Source organism: Helicoverpa zea, chromosome 11 (assembly GCF_022581195.2).
Source record: "Helicoverpa zea isolate HzStark_Cry1AcR chromosome 11, ilHelZeax1.1, whole genome shotgun sequence".
NCBI classification, from domain to species: Eukaryota; Metazoa; Arthropoda; class Insecta; order Lepidoptera; family Noctuidae; genus Helicoverpa; species Helicoverpa zea.
Window position 1 is genome coordinate 8,069,658 of NC_061462.1, and position 17,926 is coordinate 8,087,583.

Here is a 17,926-nt window from a genome sequence, read left to right on the forward strand (position 1 = left end):
TTGCTCCAAATAAAAACTGCAGATTTCAAAGAATTTATCGTTATGATATTTTTATCTCTTGATTACTCCTGCTTGGTACAGTAAAAACTTCAATGTAGCCCGTAATCTAGATCTCTATAAAATTATATCGTCTAGGACGTGCCGGTATCTCGGGCCCTAAATTGACCAATTACACGTACTCACAAAAAATCGCCACACAGCGACCGTTCCCGTCCTTTTTATCGATAAATATTTGTTTAAAGAGGTGAGTGCAATAAAAATGCGAGCGTGTCTCTGGGTAGGCCGCACTACCACAGCCATTCATTCGTTTGATGACTTCATTTGGACGCGCGAACTGACTGCTTGCGATAATGCGCTATTGTTTACCCTTCGATAGTGCGCCTTCCACTGCACGCGCCACACTGCGCCAGACAGAGACGGCTATATTGCTGCAGCTCCGTCGCCGCGATAAGCGTTCAGCTCCTTACCTCCCGTCACTTTCCCGCCTATGCAACTCGCCGTCGAGCGAGCGTAACGGCAACATCACCCGTAAAAACAGGTAGTAGAAGAAATAATAATCATCTTTACGACTTCTCACTCTATTCAGCACCTTGTTACGATACTGCGCGCTCATTGTGGCACGGTCGAGGAGTGGTTGTAAAATCTTTTCTTTACTCGCCCGTTTCACTAATTGTACGTTTATGAGTTTACGACTTTTGCGGCTTAACTTTTCAGTTATAGTCATTATTGGGGTTTTGTTGATGTTTTTTTTATTTATTGTAGAGATTGCGTGGGCCTGTTGGTTAAGCTTTAACATTGCACTTCTGTTTAAGGATGGCATTTTATGATTTATGTTTTTCAGCTGACTACCACTTGACAAGAAGGTTGTTTACTTTCAAACTTTGCAGATCATACTTACACTTGTTGGTTGTAGTGATAGAGTTGCCTGAAAACTCAGCTTTATTGGTAACTATAGGTATGCACCACGTGCTTCAGGAGGAGTGATAAGAAAGGGAAAAGAGAGCGTAACTGATAATATTTATAGTCATTAGCGAAAAGGGGACGGAACAATCGTCGGTGTTGCGATCGCAGGCAGCGCGCGGGGCGGCGCGCGTGGCTCGCTCTCAGTAGATTGCGTGAGCCGAGCCGCGCCGGTCGCACACGGCATATAGTCGCGCGCTCCCGCCACACGCGACCAACAAACTTCGCTCGCGATACACGCGTCTGCGTCTCACACATCGCGAACTGAAAATTTTAAGAAAAAAATCACAACACCCGCCACTTGTGCGAGCACAGTGAGACGAGCCGGCGCCTCATACAACCGCTTAAAAAGTCGTAAAACCCGCGGCACGCGCTCCCAAGTCGTAAAATAATCGTAAAAAGTAAACACACGTCAACTGGCCTTTATCGCCAACGAAGCCCATTATGACGCTCGAGTGACGTTTAAGAGGCAATAAAATTAATAAAATTAAATTACATTGTCCGTATTTGGAGTGACATTGGCGGAGGTCGCGTTATCACGGCGCGTGGGGCCGCGATGACATAAGTGTTCCCTAACTGAGTGACGTTAGTGTCGGTGACTGATCAGAATGAACTCCTATTTCGAGCAGGGTGGTTTCTACGGGGCGCACGGGGTGCACCAAGGCGGTGGCGGAGGCGACCAATACCGCGGCTTCCCACTGGGCCTGACATATGCACAGCCGCATGCCTTGCACCAGCCCAGACCCCAGGACTCGCCGTACGACGCATCAGTGGCAGCCGCGTGCAAGTTATATGCGGGGGAGCAACAATACGCTAAGGCGGACTGCTCCAAGCCAGGAGGAGAGCAACAGAATGGCTATGGTGGCAAAGAGGCTTGGGGCTCTGGCCTAGGAGCCCTTGTGAGGCCGGCAGCCTGCACCCCGGAGGCGCGGTACAGTGAGTCTTCGAGTCCAGGCCGAGCCCTCCCGTGGGGACAGCAGTGTGCATTGCCCGGAGCCGCCACTGCAGCAGCACAGCCCGTACAACACCAGCCCACCAACCACACCTTCTACCCTTGGATGGCCATAGCAGGTTAGTTACTCTACAAATAATATTTCATTTAGATAAGAAATAACGAAAAAAAAGTTTTCGATCAAGTCGTTAATTTAACGAAGACTCTGATTCCAATTCCAAACAACTCATAACAACTATTTAATTGCTCAATAATATGTTGTAATAAAAATTTGAAACATCCACACACTGATAATCTCTGAGTAAAAGCTCTAAAATGGCGCTATCCGATCGGAGCGCGGGCCGAAATGGGAAATTCCCATTCAAGACTCGTAGGAAACCAATAAGACGAGCGGTAGCAGGTAGATCCGACTACTCGACTCAAGTGTCAATAAAACGCACATAAAATGAACGACCCTCGTTAGCACCTTATTAGTCAAGACAGATTTGAGTGCCATTCATAACTTTATGGTTGCCATCAACTGTTGAAATCTTCATTAAAATACTAATTTGTGACAATAAAAAATAAATAAATGTGGCGGTAGAGTTCATTTGTGAAGAGTTTTATGGTTCGTTTTATTTTATTTACTGCCTGATATTTCAATTATTTGATAGATATTACTGTTTAATGTGCCATTTTATTGCGTTCATGTGGTATAAAATTAGAAATATGCATTATATCGTTATTAGTGTTATAAAAGCCATAAAATCAATTCAAAACTTTTAAAAATTAATTTAACAACACTAATTAATTAATACAACATACCTACTTATTTTATGATATCTTTGGCTAAGTGGTTGTATCAGTAAAACCTACATATACTTCAATATTTTTTAGAGATTTTATTCTCAAAAAAATCGGTCTAGAGTTTAACGATTAATACCTACTTAAAACAGAAATTCCATCTCTTATAGATCTCCATAGCCATAAATTAAATATTTCAGCATAAGTCTATAGCGTTCAAAGGGCTAAGTTTGGAACCATATTTTTCCATAAGTACTAAATGATGATCATAATGAAGCTTGTAATATGAATTTTAATTAAATATCAATTAAGGGAGGTTTTAATTTTTGTACTATGTATTAAAATATTCTTAAACATCATTTTACATAATTTTAATAAATTTACATACTATAATGTATTAATTAAGTACCATTTATTAAACAAAATATTTTAATTGAGTAAAAAAAAAAAATGACACACTATTTCCGAATAAGCACTTATTTTAATCGTTAACTGCTACCGAAGAAACTAAAGATCTTCGTAAAAAGTCTTCAGTAGCATTTTAGCGCTCCAAATTATGGCGGGAGTGCACGGCGCGCCCGCGCCGAGCGCCCGGGTCAATGGCCCGATCTAGTTTGGGCGCATTATTATTAACTTGAGGAGTGCCACTGACCACTTGACAAATGACCATTCGATTATGCGCCCAATTCTTAAGATGAAAGCCCAACACTAGATAATGTAGATTGACTAATGGCCGCCAAACGAAAACTTTAGTAGTTAGTGTGTGAAAAACGCCGCGAAGAATCCACGCGCTCATTATATTTATTACCACCAATAGCATCACTAAATAAAATTCCTGTTACGACTTATTAGAATCTTTTTTCTATCTAACTTCCTGCTTATTAGAGGCATGATTGAAAAATAGAGACGTTCCAACTCTAAATTCAATTTGGAATGTTGCATTTAATTACTGGTTGGAATCGGAATCGTACATGATTTTTGTATTGGTATCAATCATGGCCGCAGCGTGGAGCGCCTCACCTGTACATTACTAACGCGTAATTAACGCAACGCGTGTGGTCCCGCCTCTCATAACTCATGCGACTTGATAAAATTAAGTAACACGGGCTAAAAAAATAAAACAAAAATAAGTAGTCGAACTGTCGGCCATATTTTACTCGGTGTTCACGCAACACGGCCCGCGAAACAATACAAGGACGCTTGTTGGACGTGGGCTGTATGAAAAGTTCGGGCTTGTCCGGCCTGTGTCCGCTGTCCGCTGCGAACACGATCTGCCGACCTGTGTTCGCTTTCGTGAAAAAATGTCACGTGTCTAAGCGAAATACCATCAGCCTTCCTGTAAAAAAATAAACACTTTAATAAAACAGAAATTATAAAAAAGCTTTAACGATTTTTTAACTTTATTCTCTAGAGACATGAAACGATGATATCAATGTGGACAATACCAATCAAAAATAAAATATTTTAAATCAGAGTTCTTCAGAATAGTGACAAGCCGTTTTAATCAGTTATTACTAAAATTGTAACTTGCAATATAGTCCAACTATAGTTCGGCCATTCAGAGAATGCGTTCCTGACACGTCGCGATTGAACTGACGACGTAACTTTGCAATGGCGTTGCAGTTACGATAAAAATATTTTTGCTGGTTGTTTACCGTTTTAACAATTGAGGAGCATTAAAACAACATTATTATATCAATAATCAATGAATGTAGTTACGTCGTCAGTTCAATCGCGACGTGTCAGGAACGCATTCTCTGAATGGCCGAACTATAGCACAGTTAAGTTAATAAGTACACAAGACCAAGATATTACGGGTAATTTTATGAGTGGCATTAAATAAATGAATAGTGCCATAGACTGGCAATAAGTAAATAAAATTGTAAACAAGCAATTACTAAGTAATAGTTGATTAAATAAGTTTGAGCTCCGGTAAATGCTTGTTTTATCTTCCAGTTACTGATAAACCACACATTTAATGTGATATTATTTTAAATCTCTAATAATTACCTATTGAAGTGTATCTGTGTTAATATTCACTTATAAAATAGCTATTAGTAATCAAACAGTGCTTTAAATTGATACAGAATTAACATAAGTAAAATCATTACGTTGTAACATCGTAAAGCTTATGTTACATCAGAATTATAATTATAATCAAATCGATTTCAATCAAAATATAAATTAATGTTTAATTAGTTAGTAAGTCTAAAACCAGCCGTTTATTAAAATTGTAAAATCGGCAGCTATATTTGCATTTTTGAAGTTGCTAATTTTTCAGTGCATTGAAGTTTTAAACTCAACCTAAACTTACGTTGAGATCTGAACCTATAATTTCTAAACAAGTTCCCAAATTGGCGACTGAATTTGGCCGTGGGCACCGAATGATTTTAAATGCACCTTTATTAAAGGGAAATGAGGTATTGTAATCACAAGTTACATACTTGCAAAGTATTCTGTAGTTACACGCTTGATTTCGTTTTAAACTTGTTTGTATATTAACCACCATATGAGTTCTTTTTGCTTTAATCAACTAAAATTACCAAGAAAAAAAAAGAAAGAAATCCAAATGATTTTAAGAACCTAATACAAAAAAAAAGGAAAATCATGTCCATAATCATCGTTCGTAAAAAAAACAATTGCACATTCGATATTTGAAAAGCAAAACAATGAATGTCAATAACATGAGTAATTATTCAAAACAATGGGGAATATTTAAATGTTCTAAGAAAAGTCGATGAAATTAATTGGAATTCGATGCACAAATAGTACATAGCTACATAATTATTATAACTAAGTTATTTTATTCGTAGTGTTGTGAGCTCGTGAGTGTGCATCCGATCAGTAGTACGCTACGAAAGTGGCTCTACTTCGCTCCACGGATTTTGTGTAGCGATTTTATTTTTAGTTTCACTGAAGAAATGAAGATGAAATAAAGTTTAATATCTCTTAGGAATATTTGTTATGTTATTATTACTAAGTTATGTGCCTATTTATTTACCGTGTGAAAATTAATTACTAGGTAGGTACTCTATCAAGATAAAAATGTAGGTAACGGAATTTGTTATTGTGGTAAAATATCTCCGTTTCTTATAAAACTAACTTTTTATTGGTAATTTAAACAGATCTGTGATCTGATTTAGAAGATTAAAAAAAAACTAACAACAAGATAAATTAGTACCTACTAATTTAACTTAACTAACAAAACGATGAAACAAAAGATTATTAGGTCAAAGAAATACACCTCTAACAGGTTCCGTTAAACAAATACAAAGCCACAGAACAATCTTTAGAACAAGAATGATAATAGAGTCACTTAAAAACGGATAACAGGCACCTACTCAATAGAAACATTCTGTAATGGTACCCCACATTGGTAACCCAGACCGCCGCATACAGTCAAAACAAACACCAATACACAGAAAAATAACAGCATAATAGGCCCGTAACAGTCGCAAGCCATAAACTAATAATGGGGGAGATATGTTTTATGGCATTCAAGTTTTGAATACGTTAAAACAGTTTTTTGTAAATTTAGTGCAACGCAAACCGTCCGCGGGTCAGCACGTATTTTGCGTCCGAATCATTCTAAAGAAGAATATAGTGCTCTAATTTCAAATGTGTCGGAAGATTGACGGGTCCGTTATGGCGGAGGAGGTGTGCATGCGCTTGTTTCCCGCCTGTTCGCGCGGCGCGCCGGCCGCCATCTTGGATAAGATCGATCATAGGTGCGCAGCTGTGAAGTGATAAATATGAATCCCAACTGCTTCGTGGTGTGGACTTTCTTTTTGTGGAATCGTCGGAACGAACTCACCGACATCTTGGAAGCTCTGCAAGATAAAATTAGTCAATATGAAGCTATATTTAACAGTGTCTCTGTTTATCCTGCCTATGTTATATGAAGCTATAAGTGTACTTAAACTGTAGCATTCCTCAATGATTACTAATTATCTCTCGTTGTATCTTATTCAACTTCATGTCTCTACAAAAAAGGACCAATCAAATCTACTTTTGCTATTCTTAAGCCACAGGAAACTCGAATTTCGATAAGCTTATTTCGTTTTGAGCCTCACGTAATTGATGTGGTAAAAAACCACCGGCCTAAAAGCGGAGGCAATCAAAATAATAAGTAGTACCAGTGTTTCCATTGCCGAATACGTGGACGAACATAATGTCGATCAAACTTGTTTAACACTGGACGTAGGCACCAAAAAGTGGTCAGAGGTAGTTTACAAAGTAGGTAGGTACCTATTCCCAGTCGGCTAGTGTTCATAAACGGCGTGACCCGACGTTGGTTATTATGCATTACATTGAAAATCACGGGGCTGCATCCTATAGTTGCCGCTTTATACCGCAATCTTTCCTATAGTTAGACGTTTAAGCCGCATTTTCATAACACCTCTTTGTCTACTGAAAACTTTAGATCTTATATTGAATCTTCTGTTTACCGCCTAAGTAATAAACATTCGTTAAGTATGAGATTTTTTTTGGTTCAGATTTAACTACTGTAATTGCAAACGGTAATAGTTTTGCCTATAGTAATCTGTTAAGACAATCTTTTAAAGTAGGAAGTCATAAAATAAGTTCTGAAATTATTATAATTTAAGTCATATAATTTCGGTTAATACTTTTGTTTTGATGCAAAAGCTTGTTAGGGTGCGCAGAACTTTTTTCAGCCGTCAAATTGTCATATAATGCCAACATGAGTTTTGTCCGTACGTGTGTAATTTATTTTCTTTGCTCGTAGTATGTAAAAATGTATTATTACACGTTGATCGGGCGGTCGATCGCTTGCTGGGAACGTTACATTGATCCTGTCTTCCACAGATAGTCGGATGCGAAGCTCCGCTATACTAAATCATATTATCATGTAGATATATAATAATCTGAAAAAACTGAAGCAAAATATTCGTTTGTATTCATGGGGCCTCGAGAATAATTGAATAATTCAATGAGATTCAATTATTTACAGAAATTAAAATTTATGTTCGATATTACCTAACTACATAAGGTAGGTATTGCAAATACCTATACACATAATGAATAACATATACCTACGGAGCGATATTAAAAATATAATTACCAACATTAAAATTACTGTATCTATAATGGAGCAATAATTTAGATAGCAAGTTAAAGTGTCAATAATTCAGAAGCTACCGCGAATGGTCGGTCGTTAAATTTTAATCCTTTACCGATAAATGAACCTTAGAACGCAGTGAATAATTTGTAACAAAAAGCTCCTACATTTCTTTAACATATTCGTGACTGCGGTATACGATTTAATTTTTAGATAGTCTTGCACTATTAGAAGTGGTAATCATTTCTCTTTAGCTGGTACATTTAGCTTCGTGTGATTGGATTAAATAGTGCAATTAATTACATTATCTGTTGAGCTATTTGCGTCGTTTAGCAGTAAAAAAGCTAGCGTATCTGGTTGGTTATTCATGTATTATCGCTTCGCTCCGCATGGACGGTGGGCCGAACGGAGCTGATGTCTGCCCGGCAATTAATTGTTGCACGATATACAACACTGAGGTGCCCTACCACGCGGTATTTGAATATTAAGACACATGCAGAAATATATCGATTTCGTTGTAAATCGAAATCAATATGAGTAATGCAATCGATTTGTGCGAATATGAGTCAGAAAGTATGTCACTGGCGTACTATTTCATAGACGCAACGCTATTCGTTTCAATGTTGTATATTTTTAAATTGAATCTGGTTCAAAGTACCCTAGTATCAATATTGATTATACAAACACACCACATCCGGCTAAGCGAAACTGCATCGTTTAATTTTTGCAGCGCTAACCCGTTCTTAGTAAACTATTAAACCATATTTAATTTCACATAAACAGTGCACGGTAACATATACTCGGTATAAATAACTGCGCTGCATTCGCCTTTCATTCGATACTAAAAATCTCAATAAACATTCGAATTTAATTTTTATTACCATAATCTAAAAGTACATTTTTCATAAGCAAGGGCTCTCTTTTACGTTCGACCTGAAACCTTCCGTAGACCTTAAGTCGGTGGCATAAAGTTCGTTTTAGTGTAACAGAAATGGCGTAAGATATTTTAAACTTATTTCCCTGACATACAGGGCTTCGTGCCGAAACTAGCGTTTTACAGAACAATGTGTCTTCTTTTTAAACTAAGTCGGTTAATCGTGGTTCCATTATGATTCTCACATAAAATAGCCGTTTTGTGTTATCACACAATTGTTTATAAGTACCATAAATAAAGTTGACTACATATGATTGACAGTTATTGACTATTTATAAAGATTAATAAGAATAGCCAATCATTATTATTTCATATCAAAGAGGTAAACGACTTTGTAGTTACACGTCGGTAGCGAGAGACATGTTAATCGACTATAATATCAATCTGTATCAATTGGTTTGAAAACACGTTAGTCTAGTGATTGTAGTGTCGGAACACCAAAATAAAAATGTTAAGTGGGTCGTGAATAGGTGCGCTCACCTCAACTTTTATTGCACTCTCGCTACTTTTTAATTATGGTTGGTCAATCACAAGTTATATTAGTGTCCGTAACAAATCTATGCGATTCGTCTCGCCACTCACGGATTTGTTTCGGCTCTCATTTTAACGACCAATAAAGTTTATCACACCATTTCAGTAGGAATCTCAAGAATGATTCAACTATAAAACTTTATAGAAGTGACTGTTGTTGGTGTTTTATCACCTAACATTGGAGAAAGTCGGCAACCTTTTGATATTTTAACACTAAAGCAAATGTTTTACGACAATTTAATTATCAATGAATTCAAAACGGTTTTCAAGTTTTTAACTTTAAAAAGAGTAGCGTTGGTATCGTTGTGTTCTAAAATTGAAATATTCACGGCGGGAATCGAACGGAAAGCTTGCGCCGGCGCCGATGCTCATGATGTATGGGCCCCACCACATACTTAACTAATAAACCCTTCCAGTTTAAGGACACACGCGGTGAAATATATCCGTCCCGGTCTGTTACTCCATTTTTATTGTTTTCTATACTGCACTGCTAATTTGAAACTTTAATTAGCAAATGTTACTTTCTATCTAGTTGGCAGGCTATATTTTTTCTCGGTGGAAACTAGGCAGAGAAGCAGTAAAATAATAAAAAATACTCGCCTTATTAAATATTCATATTCAAATTTAGTAATTTCTCCATTATTTAATTAGAAGACGCTTGCATTCACACACTTTCGAATGTCTTTGTTTTAAAAAATGTGTTATCTTTAGGCTCATAAAATATTATAACGTATTAAATATAATTTGTAGAAAGAGATAACGATGTTTATCACAGCTCCTGCTCATACCAAAATGGCCAGGCCAAGGTCCGATACTGATCGAAAGCTCAACATCGCTTAAACGTTACATGCGGGTGAAAAAAAACGACGTTTCTATTATAGAAGGCCGCTTTTTTACCATAGTCACCGGTCAGAAACACAATCGTAAATTATAATTTATAACTTTAAGGACTAGGAAATTAAGATATCCACCTTTCCGTATCTATGGCGGTATCCTTTTGATTAAAGTTTTAGTGCATCGTTGTTTTTCGAGTGCGACAGACGTTATGCAGTGGTTACGTTTCAGTGGCTGTGAGGTGTAGTGACCGATATGCAATCTGAATTGTAAAGCGCCGTGACCTACCACAGCTCAATTTGTCGGCGGAGTTACATCAAAGTGTACTGAGCATGCGATGCGATGCGACACACGTATCGGTAATTTACGTATCGCCCACTGGCAGCTGTCATCGTTCGACGATCATGTACCAGTGCAGCATCGGCCATACACTTCCGATGCACACGATGGACCAGTGATTGTGCTCAATTATTCCTGTGATATTAACAAGCCTAGTGTTCAGCTATAGTACAATTTGCTTTTACTTTTTCACACGCATCAGACGCGAGATGTATTTCACTGTCAACGCACGAATGTTGGAATCATCGGCGCTCGCGCAGAATTTAGATGAGAATTTCCTTCTGCACTCGAGATACATAAACATTATACGGCTCGCCGTCATGTTTACAACGGAAAATGAAATCGCGGACTGTTTGCTAAACGGACTTTTTTAATGTGTTTAAAATTACGAAAATAATCTGCGACCTTATTGTTTAGTTTACAAGAAGACGTGACGTGGAGTATAATTTATTGACGGTTGTTGGAGCATTGTTGTATTTATGCTGCCTAAAATGTGTCAGTAAGTAATTTTAAGAGGTCAAACACCGATGTTATGAATGCGAGCGCACGAAGCCGCCGCGAAAATATGTACTCACAAACAAGTAAAACCAAACACGGTCTTAGCGCTCTTTGAATAAGTGCCCTAAGCAAAAACCTGAACTTGCATAAATGCAAAACCCTGGTGTTGCCTTCGCTATGCTCTTAAAATAATTGTAGAAATTAATTTTCAATTAAGTCAGCGGTAATTATTGTTCTATGAATATATTAAAAGTCTGATGAGGGCAATTTTCTTCCTTATGACGTGTTATATTGAAAGTCACGACAAAATTTTCTGTAATTATTTTTTACATCTTGCCTGCAATTCTGATAAAGGCCTGTATAACATTAATTAAAACAGCACTCCATAAAACTTGGCACTTAATTCAATTTTGTTGTACTTTATTATTTTTTGCCAATATATCGGAATTATATGGTAAGGTGTTTGTCCAATACTTAAGGCGTGACTGACATCCATAAATGAAGCGAATTTCTTGGTAACTAAGCTATGTATTTCTTAGGTGTAACATTACAAACTAGACCTAAATTCCTTATTAATTAGAGAAATATGTTCCCCGCAGGAAAAATACTTGGCATGAGAACTTAACGAAAAAAGATTCTGAGCTAAAATATTTAAAATGCCAAAATGCCTTACACAAATTCGTACACTATATCTCCTTCTTTACTTATTTCAACATCACATATAAATTAAACACTACACTAAAAAAAACTATCACAATTTTACTTCTCATTTCAAATTTTTTCAAAAAACGAACGAAAGTAATTCTAAGTTTTCCCAGTTCGGTATCCAGGGCGCTGGGGGCGGTGACCTCCGCCCTTCCGGCTGGCCCGGTGACCCTGCTGGAACTGAAACTAACTCGCAGACAACTCAGTAATATTCACTCCGACTAAACTTCTATGTTCGGACAATTAGGTGTTCAAGGCAAGACTTCGTTTGGGTTCGAATGGACATGTTGAAAGATATATTTTTCTTTAGTTAAAAGGAGGTGTCTTGTGTCTATTTGAAATGAACTAAAATTACTAAAATGTTTGACAATTTACTTATGTGCTCTAAATAGATGCATAATTTTGGAAAAAATGGCCGTATGGAAACATACGGAAAATTGAAAAGTTGGTCCAGCCTAGCGCTCTGGCTTACATTAATAAAATTGTATATTTGCGGTTTAAAAATCCAGTCAATATATTTAACGTTTAAAAGATAAATATCTTCACAGTTTATTTCCTTTATGATCTCATTATGCTAATTACTAACTGATTAGGAATTAATTTGTAGGTACGAATATTTATTTAAGTTCAATAACGGCAAAGAACCGCGATAGGATATTCTGATTTAGTATTGATACTTAATTGTATACAAATTACTATTTACAATCAGAGATAGTAAAAAATATATTATGTATATTCATTTATATGTTCGTCCTCAAAAACAAACCAAAATAAAGATTTAATAAAATTAATCGAATTGATTTAACAAATTTAAATAAATTAACAGTATGTTATAAATCGTCAAATCCATGTTTAAACCAGTATCGATATAAAATTTTCACAGGTTTAGATAACTAATAAGATACCACTTCATTATTTCATTTTAAAAGAATCGTTATGTAATAAATCATTTTAAAACATAAGACATTCATATTATGTTTCAATTCAATAAACTTGCATTTAGAGTTTTATCTATGAACGCCATTCACGTGCTAAAATACTGTTTGGCTACAATGTGTTGTATTATGTCCTTTCATGTAACCGATAAGAATTTACTTTTCGAATCCAACACAAAAATGTATGTAAATTTCCTTGTTCACAAGCAAAAAATTCTTTAAAAAAATCTCGCAAAAATATCGGCACCTTTTAAAAAAATCTTCCTTTCAATTTGGTACATTAAGTTCGGAGCACACCTCGATCAGTTCGGTAGCACTTGAATTAAGATAATGTTCACACCTGCCCGACTCTGTATAAAACGTCACATTGTGAGCCGAACGCAGTTACCAAGAGAATTTTATGGCTTAGCTTCACCGGCCACCGCGGCGGAGCGGTATCGCAACTTACACCACGCGACTTCACTTTTTTGTAACGTTTCAACAAATTGTAACACTGTTTTAATTGAAATACCAATGTACAATTAAAGTACTTTTGTATAAAAATATCATATTTAAAGAAAAAAACTGAATCCCTAACTGAATATTTTAAAAATAATATAGGGTATCTCCGGTCACTAACGGAACAAATTCTATAAATAGCTACTACTTTGTACGTTATTTCATATTTTGTTCTGCCATAAAAGATTTATATCGAATCATAAATCATTTTATGATGAATTATTCACACGCGAATCGGTGTGTTACCTATACATTTTGCTTCTGTTAGCCGCGTCTGTAGTTTTGTAGCTATTAATCCGAATAAACGTAGGCATTCTATGATGTACTAAATGGGTTTGGTATTACTTCAATCAAAAACAAAAGAGTAACGGCAAAAAGTTTGGTTATTCGGGGTCTAAAAGTAGAATGTTCGTGGTTCGGAACATAGGAATGAAATGACAAAGCTACGGTAGAAGTTCCAGTGTGCGTTAGTCGCGTGGTGCGTGTGTCGCCGAGACTGGGCCCTTTTTATTGCGGTTCTGTTTACAACGTATTTTATAGCATCAGCTGTTTGATTACGTCACTACAGCTGGTTAGATTAGGGCTTCAAGTAATCCTCTAGTAAACCCGCTACGTGAGAAAATTTGGGGTGGAAAAATTTATCGTTAAGACGTAAACAGGATAATATCGCTCGCAATTAAGTGTAGGGGAAAATTAACTTAAGTTATTGGACAATTTGCATTGAGTTAAGTAATTATTTTTCCTAAAACATCTGCTGCTGTATCCCTTTTTTTTCTTTTATCTTTATCTTGTGTAATAGAGTTGTAAAACGATAAAATCCTTAAATTCTAAAACTGTTGACCAGGTACGAGGCTATTGTTCAGTTTACCGTAGAATTACAACTGTTTTATGGTATCAAAAAAGTTGCATAATTTTTATGGTCACAGGTGATTGTTGCTAATGAATGGAATCCTTAAAAACTATTATTTTGTTAAGGTTAACAATGAAACAGTTCGTAGAACTCGTGACCGTTATATTTGAAAAATAACAAAGAGTCTTATTGCGGAGTCGTAACTTTTATTACTTATGTTCTGTACACGGCGAAAATAAAAACACAAAATTGACGCATGAGAAAACCTCTAGGCTGATGTTTTTATAAAAAACAATACATACTGGAAATGAAACTAACCAATCAAAATTTTCGCATCTGTCAATTACAGTCTAAAATCTTAAATCATTATCATCTTCTTACTGAGATAAATCTCACGGTATCACTTTACCTCATCGTTTTGCCAACTTGTCCAAAGAAACAACCTATTAGGCGTCTCATAAACAGCACACTTGTAAACCACTGTATACAGGGTGAGTAAATCTTTCGCCATCCTCTCTGTATTTTGTTGCGTTTCCGCGAAGCTTCCTCTACTGACCCCTGTTATTTTGTGGCGTCCTCACACCTTAAAATTATTACATTCAGTAGGTATATTTTATCAATATTTTATTTAAAATAACAGATTTATGTTTTTCTGTCATTTTAAATTTATCTGACTTATACTATTGCGTAACATTTATTTTCAGCAACAAATATAAAATACGAGCTCAATATCAAACCACCAAAAAAACAAACAATTTGCTTTAACTATTTAATTACAAACATCCAAGTTTGTTTGCGAAACTAAAAAAAGGCTTATAATGAAGCTCTCAGATTTTAAATTTAAACATAAATCAGATTAATTACAGGGTGTTTAAATGGTTGTGTGTACAGTAATAAAGAAACGAACTGTTAGAAGTTGGATCGCGGCGACATTGTAACGACTCTCACTACGAAACCGGAAAACATTAAGCTCACTGGACGTCCTATTAGTTAATTTTTATATCTCAACATCATAAAGGCAAAATAATAGGGCATCCACTTATATGACAAATATTGCAGACATCCTGTTTATACGAGGACTCGTTTCTAGATAGCATCAGTGTTGTAATTAAACCTTTAATTAGATGTCGGGAAAAATCTCCGAGATACACGGTTACCGAGTTACCTACATCTATGAAATGCAATTACAGGAATCGCATTACTTAATTAGCGTTGCCGTTGCGTCACTTTATGTGCCACAGCGATTTACGACGCATATGAACGTTTTTACACGCGGAAAACTGGAAACGCTAATAGACGATTTGTTCAACCTTTCAACATTTATTACACCACTTAAAAATAATTAATTGAAAAGTACTGCTTTTTCTATGTAGTCTAGGTTAGTTCACTTAATCACTATGAGGGCGAGGTCTTTTCCATCTCGTGTAGTAATCAAAGCAATTTCTCGACCTTGATCTTCAAAACCCTTGCTAACCTTAAACTGCTAGTAATTTTAGCCGACCAACCTGTATTTAACCCGCATGCTAATTATAATAAATTACCCGTACATTACTTGGTACGTCACATGATCGTGGGCCGCGCGGTGCGTGTGCGCAGGATTATTGAATCTGCGACAGTCCCGCCACGTCATAAATCGGTTGCGTCTCCCATTGTTCCTGCCGATGTCAAAGATCAGTAATTTGCTATTGTGGAGGCAGATGCAGGTTTTACCGTATACTCCATCGAAAACTGCTTTATGTATGTATTTTTGTTGAATTGACAACACCTTCTATTCAAAGTTGTAATAGGAAAATAGATCGTGACAGCTGATTGCCTTTATGATTGATCGGATTAAAGCATAGATTTAAATTGGCTATGAAGAAGCTTGCCCGTTAACAACCTGTTAGGTTTCTCTTTACATTTTTTAAAATAATCTTTAGTTTGTTGGTATACCAAGCGTCCATAGACTCAAGGAGTTTTCTGCAAACCATAAGAGATAATATCGTGAGGTTACAGTACACACATACTTTAATAAATTTTTGATATTACGTTTCAAAGCGCAAGCATTGTCGGTTCGAAAAAACATTGATTTATGTGTCTGACTCGGCAGTAGTTTTTTGAAGGTTAAAAAATCCATACCTTTCTGTTCTACGGCTGTCGGCTATTAAATTCCTGCTTAAGGACGTAATAAGTTTTTACTATTGTTGAGGCTTGTATAGGGGTCACGCATGGCTTTATAGCCCCTTGTTACCATGTAGATATAGCGTTAATTACGAAACAGATAATATCTTAAATAATCATTTTCAGAATACTAACCAAATTTTATTACACTCATTACATTCGCACGGAAGCACTATTTTAAACTTGATAGCTTTATAATCAACTTCTTAAAAAGTTATCGATTTAATAACATGTGTAATTACGTATGTAAATGAAACAGATTATACCAGCAATTTATTGTTTTGAGCAGTATCGGATAATGCGCATAAATAAATAATAGTTTGTCAGTCGGGTATAGCCGGTGAGCTGTGAGAAAGCATGAAGACTGCTCCGTTAGGTCCCGAGGGCCTCGATACCGTACTGCTTGCACAACAGCTGATTATCCGTCATTACATTGTTACACGAAAATCCAATCATTCCCTTTTGCCAAACAATCGCACCTTTAAAATAAATCAGAAGCAAAAAACGCGAATCGACTTCAAAGAAAATAGCTATGCAGGTTTCTATGATCAATTTATTCAAAATTATTATTTATATGCTATTAAGCAGTAATTAAGCAGTTATTGTCACTGATATACATATCTGCCTGTTGAATTATTAATTTATGTGCACCCAACAATTTTAACATTCTCAGATTAATTTTAAGTAGGTATACAACTGCAATGTGCTCTTAATAATACCTACATTGTACAATATAAAATTATGGTGACAACATCGATGCATTTTTGATGATACTTTTTTTAATAAATAGAATCAGATAACATTCTTAAAAAATCCACTGAAACATAAACTGGCAAAAATCATAATGCTTACGAGTTATATCATTTAATAGAGCTACTATAAGAATGATATCACTCCAAATAAATGTAACTAGAACGAATCATCTCGCGGCGGCAAAGCCGACCGTGTCTGTTGTATCGACCGACCAAATTGTGTACAAGTTCAAGGACCCAATAAAAATTACCCACGTGAGCTACGGACTACGGGAAGTGACGAATTATTGCGCTATACTTTATCATAAAACACCTTGAAACGAGCTGTTTATAAACACAAACATAATACAAGAAAAAATTTAGAGTAGAACGTGTAATTAGAACAATGTGTTATGAAGAAAAAGTGGTTTCATGTTTCTAGTAATTGTGTAGAAGTTTTTCTTCGTGTGACAACAGTTTCAATTAGGTTGTTTTTTGATTGTAAACTATTATACTTACAGTGTTGTCACGATTTTCTTGAGGAAAATTGGTGCTTAGAACTTACCTAAATAAATATATTTTTGTACATGTCTCACAATTAAATTACTTCACCGTTTTAATTTTGAATTACGACTCTAAGATTACGATCTTAATTTCTTAATGCGTGGAACTTGAATAACAATTACCTAAACAGATTAATACATTTTTAAATACGTCTACGAACTGTTGTCTATGTAGTCAATGACACCGGCTCACTTGAATTTTAATGTAGGTATGGTTAAGTTGAGGAAGGTTATAAATTAATGAGGTAATGTAACTTGCGTTATATTAAAAATTGCCTAGAATTTTTACTTAAAATTTTGTTTATAATATTAAGGTTTGAATTTAAAACTTACACGAATATTTGAACCGCATAATATTAAAATGTTCTGTATTTACTTTTATTCTCGTAGCTAAGTAGGTACAGATAGTAATTTTCTTGTCTACAATCATTATCAACAGAAGAAATTATCACAAAAAATTGTCCCATTGTTTTTCCTCGCCACGTGGTGACCCTACCGGCCGTGAGTAATGGCGAGTTGGGTACATTCTGTTTACAACTCTCCTACTGCTCATAGCGTCCGGGTGTACTCGGC

The 17,926-nt window shown here is 36.0% G+C and overlaps 1 protein-coding gene across 1 annotated transcript in view; it reads left to right on the forward strand.

The window, feature by feature from the left end:
- Positions 1–1,117: 1,117 nt before the first annotated feature.
- LOC124634442 (homeotic protein ultrabithorax) overlaps positions 1,118–17,926 on the forward strand; it is a 130,917-nt gene continuing 114,108 nt past the window's right edge. Inside the window, exon 1 of the mRNA XM_047170024.1 lies at positions 1,118–2,031. Coding sequence (XP_047025980.1) covers positions 1,569–2,031 — 463 coding nt within the window. The 5' untranslated portion in view covers positions 1,118–1,568. The remainder of the gene's footprint in view (positions 2,032–17,926) is intronic.